Genomic DNA, 18,464 nt, shown 5'->3' with positions numbered 1-18,464 from the left:
AGAAGAAGAGCAACAAGAAGAAGAACAAGAACAGCAAGAAGAACAAGAAGAAGAACCAAGTCCTGCGTTGGATGGTGGGTCCAGCTGTTCCAGATTCAACAGATGTTTCATTGCGTTCCTGTAAATTGACAACATTAGTGACTGGATCTTTGCTACTGAAATGCATCTTGGGAGTTGTAGTTGTCTCCTCTCTGAAGGGCTGATACCTGAACCAGGAAAGTTTCATGTTCCGGTTTGATCTAAAAATCACAGGGAAATTAGAAACAAGCAAAACCAACCAATCACCTCTCACCTCACTGGAACAACAGAGTGTCACAGTGTGTGTGTGTGTCAGCAGAGTGTTTTCTGTCTCCACACGTATGCACCAGTTAACTTTATCACCAGACCCTGTCAGCTAGAAGTACCTCCGCCTCCTCCTCCTCCTTCTCCGTCTCAATAACACAGACTCATCCGTCCTCTCCCAGACACTCAGGGGAGTTTATACATCAGGTGTTTGAAGCCAGATGTGCTGAGGAAACCTCTGCTTCTACTTGTTTATCTTCCCGACCTGCTGCCTCTTATCCCCCCCCCATTGAGCTCCCTCATCAGATTTATGTAGCCTACAGATCCTGGATCATAAACAACTCGGGACAAAAACCACGTGGAGACAAGATTATTGCTCTCATCTGCTTTTATTCCCCCTCATTATATTATCTCCCCCGTGAGCCAGTCCAACGCCTCTGAAGTGGGTTCTTCCACTCTCACCTGACTCGGCTCCACACAGCCACCTGTTTGACCATTTCCGGACTAGGGGGCGGAGTCAGACACAGGCCAAGATGATGACGGTGCAGCAGCTGCAGAAATAGAGAGGAGTGGCACTGAGGTCCAATAAAAATGAGACTGTAAAATCATTAAAATCATTCAGTTGAGATAAGATAAGAGAAGGAAGGATATTTGTCTAAGGCATGAAGCACCGGGTGCATAGAGTATGACAGAACAGGACTGACAACAACATACTGTAACTGTAACAACTAATGGAAACCTAGTAGTAGTAGTAGTAGCAGTAGTAGTAGTAGTAGTAGTAGTACCTGGTACTACTTTTCTGGTACCACCTTGGCTGAGGTTCCAAAATGGGTAAAGAGGTGCTAAAAAAGTGACATAAAAACACAGCTGACAACTGATTAGTCAAGAATCATCATTGCGTCAACGTGCAGCATGCACTGAATATCCTGCATGGCCAAATGCTGTCATAATTCCCAGAAAGTTACCCCAATATGTGGTCAGTTCATTAAAGTAATGCCTTTTTGGACATTTGCTCCGACGTTTTCAGAGAAGTAAAGGACCAATGGGTCATCTTAGGGTGTATTTAGACCTCTGGCTTGTTTGCTTTGTTCCATTTCGGGGCTAAAACAATTCAGTTGCTGGGGCGGTGTTTGGCTCAGTTGGCAGAGCACCTGCCCCATGTGTTGAGGCTATAGTCCTCACTGCAGGCGACCCCGGTTCGAATCCCGCATCAAGCGGCCCTATCCTGCATGTCATTCCCCCTCTCTCTGCCCATTTCCTGTCTCTCTCAACTGTCCAAAGTTGTAGACACATGCCATGCACGATCCAGCAGTTCTTTCATTGGTCAGAAATCTTACCCAGAAAGAGGAGGAGGTTACCCCGGGAAAAAAAAAAACATGGAGGTCTCAACAGGCCTGAAACCTAAAACCCGATCCAACCCGACCTGTGGTTGAAGCCCGGGCCTGAACCCGACCAAAACCTGGTTGAATACCATGCAGACAGACTTCCATCATGTCCGGTACCTGGTGCAGGCAGTCTACGATGCCCTGTCCAGCAAACCTCCATGTCTGAGGACAGAACAAGACACCTTCCTGCCTCCTTTGCTAAGAGGCTCTTTAGTGCAGTTGCTGGGGACAGGGGCTCAAGGCAGTTGCTGCCATCAGCACCAGTAAACACCATCCTGGCCCAAAGAAGGTGGTCACCTTCATCAAAGTTGGGGAGAAACCTCAGGCAAAGCCCAGAACAACTACTGGCCAATGGGCGAATGTCTGATGTTATGAGACCCAAAACACTAGATGATTCCTTGAGATGTGTCTTGTAAAGGGTGATTTGATTAATCGTTGAGAGGTTCTGAAGGATATTATAGTATTATTACCATTTTATTACAATTACTGAAACAAGTTCAGATAGTTGTAACAATGCCAACATGTTCTGTCTCCTGCAAATAAACCAAGACATAAAACACTTTGTGCTGTTGTTGAACTTTGTGTCGTAAAAAGGTTGAACAAACAGGACTGAGTCAAACCTGATCAGATACCAGGAGGTTTTTACAACTTCTTCATTGTTAGTACGTCACAAAGTTGAGATCAACAGCTGCTGCTCCTCACACTGGAATGAGGAAAAAGAAGATGGGTGGAACCAACATGTGGTGAAGAGGAGGAGCTGACAGGCCCCATTCACTGCAGAGACACATGTTGTTTAGATCACAGTTATAACTTGTTCCACTTCTGAGCAACAGAAACTCAGACAGTCGTCGTCGTCGTCGTCGTCGTCATTGTTGTGAATCAGGTGAAATGGCGCAGAAAGGAGTTCATCTGGACCAGGAGACCTTCTCTTGTTCCATCTGTCTGGATCTACTGAAGGATCCAGTGACTATTCCCTGTGGACACAGCTACTGCTTCAACTGTATTAAAACCCACTGGGATGGAGAGGATGGGAAGAAAATCTACAGCTGTCCTCAGTGTAGGAAGAACTTCACACCAAGACCTGACCTGGTGAAAAACACCATGTTAGCAGCTTTAGTGGAGGAGCTGAAGAAGACTGGACACCAAGCTGCTCCAGCTGATCACTGCTATGCTGGATCTGAAGATGTGGCCTGTGATGCCTGCACAGGGAGGAAACTCAAAGCTGTCAAGTCCTGTCTGCAATGTCTGGTCTCTTATTGTGAGAAACACCTGCAGCCTCATCATGATGTAGCTCAGTTAAAGAAACACAAACTGGTGGAGCCCTCCAAGAAGCTCCAAGAGAACATCTGCTCTCGTCATGATGAGGTGATGAAGATGTTCTGCCGCACTGATCAGCAGTGTATCTGTTATCTCTGCTCTGTGGATGAACATAAAGGCCACGACACAGTCTCAGCTGCAGCAGAAAGGACTGAGAGGCAGAGAGAGCTGGAGCTGAGTCGACAAAAAATCCAGCAGAGAATCCAGGACACAGAGAAAGATGTGAAGGTGCTTCAACAGGAGGTGGAGGCCATCAATGGCTCTGCTGATAAAGCAGTGGAGGACAGTGAGAAGATCTTCACTCAGCTGATCCGTCTCATGGAGAAAGGTAACTCTGAGCTGAAGCAGCAGATCAGATCCCAGCAGGAAACTCAAGTGAGTGGAGTCAAAGAGCTTCGGAAGAAGCTGGAGCAGGAGATCACTGAGCTGAAGAGGAAAGACGCTGAGCTGAAGCTGCTGTCACACACAGAGGATCACACCCAGTTTCTACACAACTACCCCTCACTGTCAGCACTCAGTCAATCTACACACTCATCCAGCATCAATATCCGTCCTCTCAGACACTTTGAGGATGTGACAGCAGCTGTGTCAGAGCTCAGAGATATACTACTGGATCTTCTGAGAGACATATGGACAAACTCACTGACAGAGCCCAGGACCAGAGCTGACTTCTTACGATATTCACAGGAAATCACACTGGATCCAAACACAGCAAACATATACCTGTTATTATCTGAGGGAAACAGGAAAGTAACATTAATGAGTAAAGAGTCTTATTCTCGTCACCCAGACAGATTCACTAGATGTTATCAGGTCCTGAGTAGAGAGAGTCTGACTGGACGTTGTTACTGGGAGGTGGAGTGGAGAGGAAGAGGAGTTAATGTAGCAGTCGCATACAAGAATATCAGCAGGGATAGTGGGTTTGGTTATAATGACAAATCTTGGTTGTTAGCTTGTTTCAACAAAAGTTTCACATTTTGGTTCAACAAGATCAGCACCCCAGTCTCAGGTTCTCAGTCCTCCAGAGTAGGAGTGTACCTGGATCACAGAGCAGGTATTCTGTCCTTCTACAGCGTCTCTGAAACCATGACTCTCCTCCACAGAGTCCAGACCACATTCACTCAGCCTCTACATGCTGGAGTTTGGCTCCTTGATTATGGATCCACAGCAGAGTTGTGTAAACTCAAATAGACAAAGATCATTGAAGGTGCAGTTGGTTCAAATCTGTATTTTAGTTCATTACTTTCTTTAGTCTCCATGTTTGTTGCTAAAAGCTCATTGCTGTTGTGTCTCTGCACTGCACAGAGATCACCTGTCAATCAAACATTGTGGGCGGGACTTTGACCTCTTGTCATTTCTTGTTGTGTTGATGTTTGAGTTTGTTGAGGTGGAGCTGGAGCCGTGGAGGAGATCACTGCTCATGATGATGTTCCTTTACCTAAACTCACATTTCTCCACATGAAAATAGAAACTTCTCTGAACTCTGAATGTTTGTTGGATATTTGTGTTGATGTGTTTGTGTGTTGTTGTTTGGGCCTTAACCGAGAAATCACCAGACCTTCCTTTATCACTGAGGTTTGTTCTCACTGTGGAAACTAAGAAATCTACAGTCACATTTACATTGATGTGTCTGTGAGATCAAATGTTGTTGTTGTTCAAATCCACTCACTGATAAGATCTATGTATCAAAGTATAAATATTATGATCATTATCATACCTATGTTACTAATTAACCTAACTAGTTGCTCCTCCAGCTGTTTATTATTTGTACCATTTACTTTTCCAGTCTTTTGTTGCTCCTGTCCCAACTTTACAAAAACAATCAGTGTATGTTGTACTCCAGGTATCAATAGATGAGATCATTACACTACAGAGACTGATGTATGACTGCTAACAGACCAATGTTTGCATTCTCTGAGTGAAATGTTTGAATATATGGTTAATGTTGTTGAAAATAAACTTTTTTGTGATACTTTTGCACGGCATTTGTAGTGGTGTCAGAATATTTAGTGATTATTAATATTGCACTCATTGTATCCCACAGTTCACCACGAAATGTAGTGGACATCCAATGGTCACTAACCAAAGTAAGATATTCCATCATGCATTGCAGCCAAGGATCGTGGTTAGGATTGTGGTCGCCATTGATTTGGAACATTTTAATTATGCAACTTGATTTGCAATTAACTGTGCAGCATTAAAAATAACCTGAGGTTTGTGGGCGATTTTAGCGACAAGTGAGAAAAATATTCAGCTTTAGTAGCTTTACAAGCCTGCTGAAAATTAAGAAGGCAATCAGGTAGGAGATCCTGAGAAATCTGGAGATTGTCCTTTTTCCGCTTTCTCTCCGCCTGTCTACATGCGAGTCTGAGTGCACGAGTGGACTCTCTCAGCCAAGGCTCAGTTTGTGGCTTAACACGCATTAAAGTCATAGGTGCAATGGAGTGTGAGATCTCAGTACAGAGAGAATCAAACAACTTCATACAAACATCCACATCGAGGTCGCCAAAGTCATCCAGAGAATACAAGTCTTTCCAGGCAGCAGAAAACTGCAGAGGAGTCGAAGAGTTAAAGACACGGAGACGGTAAACGGGCGCGGAGTCCGTGGTGGGGGGTGTAGGTAGTGAGAGGGAAAATAAAACAGGTAGATGGTCAGAAAAAGGTGTGTGGCAGATTTCAATTATTTGTACATTCAGTCCATATGACAGTACAAGATCCAAAATATGGCCTTTTTCATGCATCAACTCCAAGTTAATTAGATTCAGAAAGACTCTGACCAGCGGTCTGGTCTCACGGCAGACATGCACGTTAAAATCGCCGACAATTAAAAAGTGATCATACTTGAAAATAATAGCCAACACAAAGTTTGCAAAGTCCCGTATAAAGTCTTTGTTAAATTTCGGTGGGGGATAGACCAGAACACAGAGAACAGTCACAGGGATTTTTACCTCAAAAAGTTGGAACTCAAAGCTGGAGCCGTTGACGGCTGGAGACTGCTGGACGTGAAAGGTGGATTTGAATATGGATGCTAGTCCTCCACCTTTGCTGGTGGTGCGAGGGGAGCTGAGGAAACTACATCCACGGGGAAGGAGCTTCGAAAAAGGAGCAAGATTGCCTTCACGGAGCCAGCTTTCAGTTAAGAACATCCAGTTTGGGTGAGGTAAAAAAGTCATTCAGTAAAAAGGTGTTGTTGGTGACAGATCTTACATTCAACAAAGCCAACTGGAGATTAAAAGTGTCCGAAGGTGAAGCACGCTTCAGTGTGTGGAGGTTCCCATGGTCCACGCCGCAAATCCTGGTCTGAACACGCCAGCTGCTAGGAGGCAGCAACAGCTGATCAGAGTTCGCCAAACAGCAGATGCTGCAAGAGCGGCACGTGCCAGATCCATCGGGCTCTAATCCTCCTTGATTGCAGGGCGGGGCAAGCATCCAGAAAGTGCCGATTAATGCCACAGTCCAACACACAAACAGACCTCAAGTGAGCCTCCAGCCTGACCCAGAGGCCTTCTTGTTTACCTCGCCTTCTCCGGCGTCTCTGACGGGCAAGATGGAGTGAAGGACGCCTCAGGAACACCGGGATTTCCTCGAGGCATGGAGAAATGTTCACCAATGGATCATATTTGAGCTGATGGAAGAAGCCTCCAATCTCAAGTAGAGTCTGACGATCATAGGTGAGGAGAGACGACACCTCATGGCAGAATAGGCAAATCACTAAACACACAGCAAACGCAGAGCGACAGACGGCCAGCCATGCACCCTGGCGCCATCTTGCCCTCTTCAAGACACCTTCCTGCCTCCTTTGCTAAGAGGCTCTTTAGGACAGTTGCTATCAGTAGCACCATGAACAGGGGCTTAAGGCAGTTGCTGCCATGAGCACCAGCAAACATCATCACCCTGGTCACATTCATCAAAGTTGGGAAGAAACCTCTGGCAAAACCCAGAACAACTACTGGCCTATGTGCGAATGTGTCTGATGTTGTCAGACCTGAAACACTTGATGATTCCAGGTCACATCACTGATGATGTGACCCATGAGATGTTTCTTGAAAAGGGTTATGTGATTAATAATTGAGAGGTGCTGGACAAATAAAGGATATTATAGTATTATTACTATTTTATTACTATCCCTGAATCAAGGTCAGATAGTTGTCACAATGCCAACATGTTCTGTCTACTGCAAATAAACCAAGACATAAAACACTTTGTGCTGTTGTTGAACTTTGTGTCGTACAAAGGTTGAACAAACAGGACTGAGTCACACCTGATCAGATACCAGGAGGTTTTTACAACCTTGACAGACACATGATCTAACTTGCCAGTTTTTAACAAGTCTTTATTGGAAATATGTCACAAAGTTGAGATCCAGAGCTGCTGCTCCTCACACTGGAATTAGGAAAAACATGATTTTCTGCTCTCAAACACAGTGAGCTACATCCTGTTCAGGTGTTTCCTTGTTCCCTCCCCTTCAGATTTACAGTTTGAAGATGGGTGGAACCAACATGTGGTGAAGAGGAGGAGCTGACATGCCCCGTTCACTGCAGAGACACATATTGTTTAGATCAGGGCTCAAACTAGTTCAACTTCTGAGCAACAGAAACTCAGACAGTTGTCGTCTGTGAGAGGTGAAATGGCACAGAAAGGAGTTCATCTGGACCAGGAGACCTTCTCTTGTTCCATCTGTCTGGATCCACTGAAGGATCCAGTGACTATTCCCTGTGGACACAGCTACTGCTTCAACTGTATTCAAACCCACTGGGACGAAGAGGATGGGAAGAAAATCTACAGCTGTCCTCAGTGTAGGAAGGACTTCACACCAAGACCTTACCTGGTGAAAAGCATCATGTTTGGAGCTTTAGTGGAGGAGCTGAAGAAGACTGGACTCCAAGCTGCTCCTGCTGATCACTGCTATGCTGGACCTGAAGATGTGGCCTGTGATGTCTGCACTGGGAGGAAACTCAAAGCCGTCAAGTCCTGTCTGTTTTGTTTGGCTTCCTACTGTGAGAATCATCTCCAACCTCATTTTCAATCTCCTACATTTAAGAAACACAAGCTGGTGGAGCCCTCCAAGAAGCTCCAGGAGAACATCTGCTCTCGTCATGATGAGGTGTTGAAGATTTTCTGCCGCACTGACAAGAAGTGTATTTGTCTTGTCTGTCTTCTGGATGAACATAAAGGCCACGACACAGTCTCAGCTGCAGCAGAAAGGACTGAGAGGCAGAGAGAGCTGGAGCTGAGTCGACAAAACATCCAGCAGAGAATCCAGGACAGAGATAAAGATGTGAAGGTGCTTCAACAGGAGGTGGAGGCCATCAATGGCTCTGCTGATAAAGCAGTGGAGGACAGTGAGAAGATCTTCACTCAGCTGATCCGTCTCATGGAGAAAAGAAGCTCTGAGCTGAAGCAGCAGATCAGATCCCAGCAGGAAACTCAAGTGAGTGGAGTCAAAGAGCTTCAGAAGAAGCTGGAGCAGGAGATCACTGAGCTGAAGAGGAAAGACGCTGAGCTGAAGCTGCTGTCACACACAGAGGATCACACCCAGTTTCTACACAACTACCCCTCACTGTCAGCACTCAGTCCATCTACACACTCATCCAGCATCAATATCCGTCCTCTCAGACACTTTGAGGATGTGACAGCAGCTGTGTCAGAGCTCAGAGATCAACTACAGGACCTTCTGAGAGAGACATGGACAAACATCTCACTGACAGAGACTCAAGTGGATGTTTTACTGTCACCACCAGAGCCCAGGACCAGAGCTGACTTCTTAAGATATTCACAGGAAATCACACTGGATCCAAATACAGCAAACAGAGATTTGTTATTATCTGAGGGAAACAGAAAAGTAACATTAATGAACGAAGATAAGTTTTATTCTCATCAACCAGACAGATTCACATATGCTCAGGTCCTGAGTAGAGAGAGTCTGACTGGACGTTGTTACTGGGAGGTGGAGTGGAGAGGAGGTGAAGTTCATGTAGCAGTCGCATACAAGAATATCAGCAGATCAGGGGGAGACAGTTGGTTTGGAGACAATGACAAATCTTGGACATTATATTGTACAAACGACAGTTTCACATTTTGGTTCAACAACATCAAGACTCCAGTCCCAGGTCCTCAGTCCTCCAGAGTAGGAGTGTACCTGGATCACAGAGCAGGTATTCTGTCCTTCTACAGCGTCTCTGAAACCATGACTCTCCTCCACAGAGTCCAGACCACATTCACTCAGCCTTTACATGCTGGATTTTATGTGTTTTTCGACTCCACTGCAGAGTTGTGTAAACATCAAATAGACAAAGATCATTGAAGGTGCAGTTGGTTAAAATCTGTATTTTAGTTTGTCAATTTCTTTAGTCTCCATGTTTGTTGCTAAAAGCTCATTGTTGTTGTGTCTCTGCACTGCACAGAGATCACCTGTCAATCAAACATTGTGGGCGGGACTTTGACGTCTTGTCATTTCTTGTTGTGTTGATGTTTGAGTTTGTTGAGGTGGAGATGGAGCCGTGGAGGAGATCACTGCTCATGATGATGTTTCTTTATCTAAACTCACATTTCTCCACATGAAAATAGAAACTTCTCTGAGCTCTAAATGTTTGTTGGGTATTGGTGATTGTTTGTATGTGTTTGTGTGTTGTTGGTACCATTTACTTTTCCAGCCTTTTGTTGCTCCTGTCCCAACTTTACAGAAACAATCAGTGTATGTTGTACTCCAGGTATCAATAGATTATATCGTTACACTACAGAGAATGATGTATGACAGCTAACAGTTCGATATTTGCATTCTCCGAGTGAAATGTTGGAATATATGGTTAATGTTGTTGAAAATAAACTTTTTTGCGATACCTATTTTGCACGCCATTTTGTTGTGGTGTCCGAATGATTAGTGATCATTAAAATTATCTACATAGTGCATCATCCCACAATTCACCACGAAATGTAGTGGACATCCAATGGTCACTAACCAAAGTACGATATCCCATCATCGTGCAGTTGGTTCAAATCTGTATTTTAGTTCATTACTTTCTTTAGTCTCCATGTTTGTTGCTAAAAGCTCATTGCTGTTGTGTCTCTGCACTGCACAGAGATCACCTGTCAATCAAACATTATGGGCGGGACTTTGACCTCTTGTCATTTCTTGTTGTGTTGATGTTTGAGTTTGTTGAGGTGGAGCTGGAGCCGTGGAGGAGATCACTGCTCATGATGATGTTTCTTTACCTAAACTCACATTTCTCCACATGAAAATAGAAACTTCTCTGAGCTCTAAATGTTTGTTGGATATTTGTGTTGTGTTTGTCAGATCAAATGTTGTTCAAATCCACTCACTGATGAGATCTATGAGCTTTAATCAAAGTGTAAATATGATGATGATAATCATATCCATGTGTCTAATTAACCTAACTAGTTGCAAAATGCTTCTCCAGCTGTTTATTATTCGTACGATTTACTTTTCCAGCCTTGTGTTGCTTGTGTCCCAACTTTACAGAATCAGTGTATGTTGTACTCCAGGTATCAATAGATTAGATCATTACACTACAGAGACTGATGTATGACAGCTAACAATCTGATGTTTGTATCTGAGTAAAATGTTTGAACCTATGGTTAATGTTGTTGAAAATAAACTTTTTTGTGATATATAACATTGTGTCTGAATGTTTAGTAATCGGTGGAGCATTGTCTACTTAAATCTGTCTCTAACCCTCCTCTCCTCCATGTGCATTTGTTTCCAATGAAGCCGGTGAGAAATCAATCCATGGAGCGGTGGATAAGGTTATTTATCATCTACCATGTTACCATGTGTATATCTGTGTAGTCTTATCTGTCATCAACAAGAGATTACGGGTTATGGGGCGCGTTACGTTTGTGTGGCGGTGTCGCCATGGAGACCAGAGCTGGGACACCGGGTCGGAGGCTCTGATCTTACAAGGTTGGTTTTCATCCAAGAGACGCTCCATTCTCCCTGGAACTAGTTACTAGTCTGTGATTTAACCAGCACTAGGACTCTGGAGCTGGAGCTAAGGGACATGGAGCTGAGTTAAAGGTTGACTATGTAGAATTACCAGAACAACAACAGAAAAAGAGTTCCAGCAGTCGATTGCCAGACCGTTGCTAGGTAAAACGGGCCGTTGCTAGGGACTTCGCTCTGATCAGAGGACAGCAGAGGAGGAGAACTATGCAGGATATTTACCTTATGTTTCATTTTTACCATCATTAACAGCATAATAAATGACTTGTATCTTGGAGGCTCTCTGTCTTCCACACCGCTGCTGCTCAGAGCCTCCGCTGTCACTGCTCTTGTCAAGTTGAGGGGAGAAAAAAAAAGAGACTCGGTGGCACCGAGAGTCCGACAGTAAAAGTGTTAATGACAGATAAGACTACACAAATACACCCATCCTAACATGTATGATAATCCATTGATCCACCGATTGATTATTAAAAAGGCTTGGTTGGAAACAAACGCATACGACCAGGAGGAGGCAGGAAAACAGCGGAGAATTGAGCCACATGTCGGCTACGGGCAGGTACGAATGTAAACAGAACATTGACAGAAAGTCATTGTCGACCCTGTCAAAAAATTTTAAAATATTAGTTCAGACTAAAAAAAAAAATGTTATGGAAAAGCAATACTTTCATTCTGTACCCCTCAAAACACCCCGTGGATGTATTATTTTTGAAAAAATATAGCTTTTAATAAATATTCTACATATTCAACCTTTAAGGTGGAAATCCTGCAGAGTTCCTCTTTAAGGTCAAGACAGAGCAAATCACAAACAGACTCATGATCATCTTTCTCTCTGACAATGAGGAGCTGTCAACCTGTTAGTGTGTCTGTAACTGTAATCATGTGCAGTCAAAGGTCAGTGCCTCGGAGCGTCAGCCCTCGTGGCACTAATAATAATAAGTGACTTATAAATACAGCTAGTAGCAACAAAGAATGGACGTACAGTGTGTATAGCATGAGATTTAAAACGGTAGATTATGGTCCAGAGGACACAGATACATACGTCTTTAAAAGGGCTTGTCAATCCAAGTAACAATTTGATAAAATAATCTTGATTTCAGAGCTTTGATTTGAAGCTCTGCAGAACGAGAGTAAGAAGACTTTCAATTAATTCATTATCATCCCAAACAAGATGAATAACTACAAGACAATGAAAGAGAAAAACGTTGCAGGCAGTTATCAGAGGAATATCTTTCTTTACCTCTTCAGGTTCACTTACTGCGTGTGATGGTCGGTCGCAGCACAAGGAGATTTAAATGACTGTGAATGACTCTTTCGGACTCATTAGAATTGCACAGAAGGATAAAATGAAATGGTGAAAGTGGGAAAAGGAGGTTTGATTGCTGCTCAGCCTCAGGTTAAAAGCTGTGCAGAGCTGGATCCTGATTGGTGCAGCTTTGATGACTCGACACGAAACCTGCAGTGAGTAAACCTGGAGGTCCGGTCCAGTCGAGTCGCAGCTGTGGAGGAGGAGGAGGGGGTTTTTGATGATCGTTCAGCACAAACAAGAGCCGAGGGGAGACGGAGCTCCCAGCCGAGCCGTTAACGGGCCCGGCAGGTCTTGACACGCCGCTGTGATAAAGTGCAGATGTCGGGGGTTTCTGATAGTTTCAGTCTCCAAACTGCCGTTAAGTTCCTGTGGACTGTTGGACCTTTCACACAGCGTCGCCTGCTGATGAGAGGGAAGTGCAGAGGCGGCACGTCTGCTGGTAATGCAGCAGATGAAGCAGGTGTAGAGGCGGCCTCGGGTAACACCCGCGCTCGGCTTCATGTACATGTCCTCCTGTAATATTCTTCACTTGTGACTTAAACACTGACGTCAGTGGGAAATGAATGCAAGCCTCCTCAAACCAACATCAACTGGAGAGTTCGCACTGTCAGTGAACATCCCCTTCATTTTTCTCATTTACTTCTATGTTCCTGTCCTTTACTTTGAAGGTACAGTAATCAGTTATTGATTTGATTATGTGGAGGTGCAAGAAGTCATAGTGGAAGAAGAGAAGTAAAGCAAGGAGACTTGCACAGGTTTAAGAGTTGGCTGTAAAAAAGGTTGTAGGTCATTTTCTAACGGGCTTTATGTCAGTCCTGATCGATTCAGAAGATTATCAATAGTAACATTGATCTTGATCTTAAAGCTCCATGTTCTCGTCTTCTGTCTTTTATTTTGAAGGGCTGATCCATGAGGAGATCTAAAAACAATCTCAGTGTAGTTTTCCATCTCCTCTCTCAGCTTCTCTCTGGAGCTCTAGTAACAACAGGTCGGTGTCAGCCAATCAGAAGAGAGGAGGAGGAGGAGGCTCTGATCCACTCTTCTAATTGGCTGGCTGTTGTCTAAAGTGAGTCAATTAAAAAAAACAGCAGATTTCAGAACAAAACACTCAGGGTGAATTCCAATTCCCCCCTTAGCCCTGGCCATGCCTCGGCCCTAACCCTTTGTTTTGCGCGTTCACATGAAGTGGGAGGGGTGTCCCGATTCTGGTTCAGATGAGGGTTAGGGGGAAGTGGTAGGGCTATCTGGACCTTCAAACGGAGATTTTTCAGAGGCACACTTAAAAATGAGGGGTATGACAAGTTTCCCAGAATGCATCTTGCGGCAACCGGCAGCTGTTTTATTTCTCGCTGTAACGCTGTTATTACGTCACTTTGTTAAGTTTTCATATTTTTTCATGCGATAAAGTAACTGTTTAGATCCCCAATGTGAGGTCGGTTTATCCAAATGAGGCTGTTTAGACATTTGCTCCGATGTTTTTCAGAGAAGTGAAGCTCCACGGCTCGTCACAGAGACATGGCTCGTCACAGAGACACCGCTCGTCAACCGGCCAACCTCCGTCGTCATCCCAGGAGAAAAGACGATCGCTAATTAAATTCGTAGGGCTAGGGGTAGGGATGAAAATTAGAATTGGAATTGGGCAGTACTGGTTCTGGTTCTGGTACTGGTACTGGTACTGGTTCTGGTAGAAAACAAATCCTGCAAAGTGTTGGATGGTGGGTCCAGGTGGTGGGGGGGCGGGGCTTGGTGTCAGCTTTGTTGTGACATCACAAAGTAATAGGAAGTCCTGACAGCTGGTTTTAAGGTTGTGTGAATTTCTCTGGACTGAAATCACCTTCCTTGAGCTGCTCTTGTATCATATTCTTCATCCTTATCATCATCTATTGACTCATTTTGCTCCTTTGATTAAATATTTTGGCAGATTAAGTCTAAAACATACGGAGTGTGACGACTCTTTCTCTCTCTGACCTGTCGCCCTCTGTCTTTGGATTCTGTCCAGTCGCCTTTCAATCCACCAGGAAATTAATGTTTGATTCAGAGAACATCAACTCTATAATGCATCCTCTTAATTGGACAGAGACTGGCTGTTGAAAAGAGGAGAAGTTCATCTGTACGTCTGCTGGATAATGACCAATTTAACCAAAGTGGCACGTTGCCTGTGACGACTGTGTAAATGGATTTCACTCTTTACTCCTTCACCACCGTGCTCAACAAAGTAAAACCATGCAGTCCGTTTCACAGCACATTTTAATGACACCTTTCTCTCTCTTTTCTTTTTTTAAATCCAACTCTTTTAAAATTGCCTGAGGGAGGCAAAACAAATTGTTGCCGGTGTTTGTATCACCCTCATTGTTGGAAATCCTAACTGCTTTTGCCTGCGAGGCGTCATTGAGGCATGAAGCCTGTCGCTTTTTGATTAGTCTTATTTACATGATGACGCCACAGTTGCAGCCAGAACGACGTCCTTTCCTCTTAAATCCTCTCCACGTGACGGGATTCGCTCCTCTCTTCAATTAGAGCCAAATGGAAACGACTTCAATCGTCTCAAACGACTTTTTAACAAGTTAAATGCTGAAAATGAGCAGGATGTGCAAATCTTTTTATCTATTCTATGGTGCATTGTGTGGCATCAAGGCTTCCCAGATACATAACTGCTGATTCTCTGATTTTAAATCCTTTTTATTACTTTAACTTCATTTCATTTCATTTTATAACCTCACGTTCACTTTACATTGTTTCACATTGTGTTGACTGTTAAAATACACATATGAACATCTTGATTCTCCCTCATTAAAATCAGATATACAGCTCTGGGAAAAATTTAGACCACTTTCACAAATGTTTCTCTACATCTACAGCACTCTTCCCATTCCAGTTTTTTTTTTTTTTTTTTAAGACCAACACAAACACAACTCATTCTACTTAATGAGTCATTTTATAGAAAGATTATAAAAACCACTGCTGGGATTAAACATTGACATTATTCCATGAACACCGATTTATAAACTCGAGTACTCGCTCGTCTCGCGGCATCCGAGTGTCATTTCACTACTAGGATACTCGTGGCGCCACCTGCTGCCCTGCAGTTATAGGGGCAGTGGTTGCTGGAAATAAAAACCAGTTTGTACCAGCAAAATTGAGTTAGTTCGTATCTGCCAGTTTTTTTTTTTCAGAAATATTCTCTTTAACCAAATCCTTGATCTCTCCCTTAAGCCTGCCACACACATAAAGATTTTATAAATCTCAACCGATTTATTATCTGTGAGAGACCCCACACATGAAGATAAAAAATCTGTGATTGAACAGTTTTGATCGTATTGTGTGTGGTGTGCTGCGATATTCCAAACACAGCACACCACACACATTAAGATTTTTCAGAATCTTGACCCTCTGGTCAGAAAACAATCCGGCATCAGCAGCGATACCAGGGGTGTCGTTGTAGCTACTCTTTCGGGTCTATTTCCGGAATGGACAATGAGAGCGACGTAATTTTTTTTTTAATGAAAGCGGGACACTTCAGCCTTTACAACGATCCCATCTGTGTGTGTCTGTGGCTCCGGACGCCGAGCAGTCAAGCGGCTGTCCAATAGCGACCCGTGCTGTCACATGACGGGCTGTGAGCGGCGGTCACATGATCGTTTAAACATGGCTGCTGTATTGCCGGCTGTTGCCGGCTACGAGCGCTACTGTCTTTGCTATCAGCTATCAGGAAACCTCCTGTGTGCGTGAATGTGTGTGTGAACCTCATGTAATGCCAGGGCTGCACCGTGGCCCTCTGTGAGGTTGCCGGTGCTGTGTGGAGAAGTGGCTTGTTGCCGCGAGCAGCATGCAGACTCAGAGCTCGGCCAGCAGGCACTTCTCCGCACAACACCGGCTCTCCACACACAAGATGACTTTTGATTGAAACGGCCACCGAAGTCGGCCCCGATAATCGTAAATATTGAACATGTTTAATACTTACGATTATCGGCGCCGAACGTTTCCCGAGCCGATTGTCGGGGGAATTTTGACTCTTAACACACCACACACTACAAGAGAATCTTATAAGATAATCTTAAGACCTTAAGATAATCGGGCGGTGTCTGTCCGTGGTCGGAAGGGGGAAAATCGGGGCAAAATCAGCCCGATTATCTTTATGTGTGTGGCAGGCTTTACATTACATTTTTTCATTATTCTATTCCGGAGCTTTGTATCAAAGGAATTTCCCTCCATGGATCAATAAAGTAAATCTCACTCTGATCCTGTTGGTTTTGGGAGTTTTATCTGATGGTTCAATTAGACAAACTCAGATTTTCAGGTTTAAGTTGTATGTTTCTGCCTATATGCATACATACGTATATACAGTATATGAATTATTTATTTTTTTGAATGAATGAATGAATTTTTTTTTTCGTGTCATGCCACCACTGTGGCCCATCCCATATTGGATTACAAGACACTTTTACTGACAAATACAAAAACCAGACAGTCCTTCCTGTTGGTGTTACCTGCCACACAGGTGCAACACATAAATAAACAATTTCAGATTACTTTCAGTACTCATCTGTAGATCACTCTTCGTCTCATTGCCCAGGCCTTTACCAAGAAATAAAGAAAATGCAAATATATTCAACTGAAAAAGATGTTTTAGCTTCTCAGCATCGTCCAATCACACAAATTCGTTATTTGGATCTACCTTACTAAAGAGTTTTTGTCTTATAAAGTCATAGAAAGGACAGTAGAACACAACATGCCTTTCGTTCTCCACCTCTTGGATGTCACACAAAGTACAAATTCTATCGTCTTCTACTGTGCCAATATAATATATAATGTATGTATATATATATGAAATCTCCATATATCGTCGTCTGACTGAATAAAGCCAACGTAAGCCCATCTGGGAGCCTCCACACTTCACCCACGTACAAGTCGTGATCAGAGTTTCCCCTCAGAACCTCATAAACACCAGCCAGTAATTAGCCCCCACCCACACTCTTGTGTACGTCTAAAGCCTGGATCCCCCTCCCCACTCATCTGCAGTAACATGCTAATACACTGGAAGCTGAGGAGAAACCAACCGCTCTGCTGCGCTCCAGCTGCCAGCATACCCCCCCCACCCCCCCACCCCCCCTCTCCATCTGAGCCATTACCCCCAGGAGAGGTCAGGTACCAAACGCCAGGAAATGATGGGCTGGAACGGCAGGGTATCCGTCACCGCTGCCAAACTGTACAGAGGCAATTTGTAGCAGTGGACAATGACCGGGTGGAGAGGGACGGACGGCTCTCGAGTGCAGCTGACTGCAGAGAGAGGATACTCCACTTGTTTGGAGGGAGGAAATTACAGCCTGGACAAAAGCCCGGGGGATAGAGGGGGATGGAGGGGGGCTTGGAGGGGTGTAGTTCTCTTAACGGTTATTATCATTATCGCCATTGCTTCCAGTTCGTGGCCGAGCTGGAATACAAATGTATTTTTAAACTCACTGGGAGCGACGTTGTGCATTGTGAGTTGTGAGTAATCCACACTTTACAACCGTCAGCAGGTCAGAGTTATCAGAGGGTGACGGTGTTATTCAGCTTTCTGTTACTCTTCAACGAGCTCTACATAAAAGACAGCAGCAGTTTACAAACAGCCCAGTCTGTAGTCCCTGTATTAAAGGGGACATATTATGGAAATATTACTCTTTGGAGGCTCTTTAACATATATTTATTTGGGTGTTTGCCTTCCAGACCCTAAAATGTGAGAATTGACAAAAACAAATCTGTAATTTTCAGACTCATGAGGTTGAAATCCATGTGTTTTTTTTACCAGCTGTTTCTTCAGTTGTCTGACAATGATGTCATTAGTTTTAGAAGAGGGAAACCAAGAAATCCCATTGGCCTCCGTAGCGTAGCTCTGAGCAGCTCGCGGCTCTGCTCCGCCGTTCTAAAAATAGCTGGCACCGACAAATAAAGGTATACCTACTGCTAGGACTATAGGGATTATGGCAATGGGCCAATTTGCCATAATGTTGAACTATCCCTTTAAGCATCAATGCATCTGTCAACACTTAGATCTCTCTCTTATGTCTCCATCGACTTTCCTTTATCATTACTTCCTGTCTGACTTACTCAATGAGCTCATGAAATCTAGTCAGAACAGAAGTAGTTGAAACGTCCAACTTGAACTGTACGTTTCAACTACTTCTGTTCTGACTAGTTTTGATGAGCCCAAACTTCTTTTTCTTCTTGTGCCTCT

The 18,464-nt window shown here is 44.0% G+C and overlaps 2 protein-coding genes across 2 annotated transcripts in view; both read left to right on the top strand.

Annotated features, from left to right (window-relative positions):
* efr3a (EFR3 homolog A) overlaps nucleotides 1-18,464 on the top strand; it is an 82,262-nt gene that overhangs the window by 6,918 nt on the left and 56,880 nt on the right. The window lies entirely within an intron of this gene.
* LOC311000022 (uncharacterized protein) lies at nucleotides 2,556-9,288 on the top strand (the record flags this gene model as incomplete). The annotated part of the gene is given in 3 exon segments (XM_083990660.1): nucleotides 2,556-4,031; nucleotides 7,526-7,582; nucleotides 7,588-9,288. Coding segments are annotated over 3 exon segments (3,234 nt in total).

This window comes from Trachurus trachurus (assembly GCF_905171665.1).
Source record: "Trachurus trachurus genome assembly, chromosome: 17".
Lineage (NCBI taxonomy): Eukaryota > Metazoa > Chordata > Actinopteri > Carangiformes > Carangidae > Trachurus > Trachurus trachurus.
The sequence above is the reverse complement of the archived record's forward strand: the minus strand, read 5'-3'. Positions and strand labels throughout refer to the sequence as shown.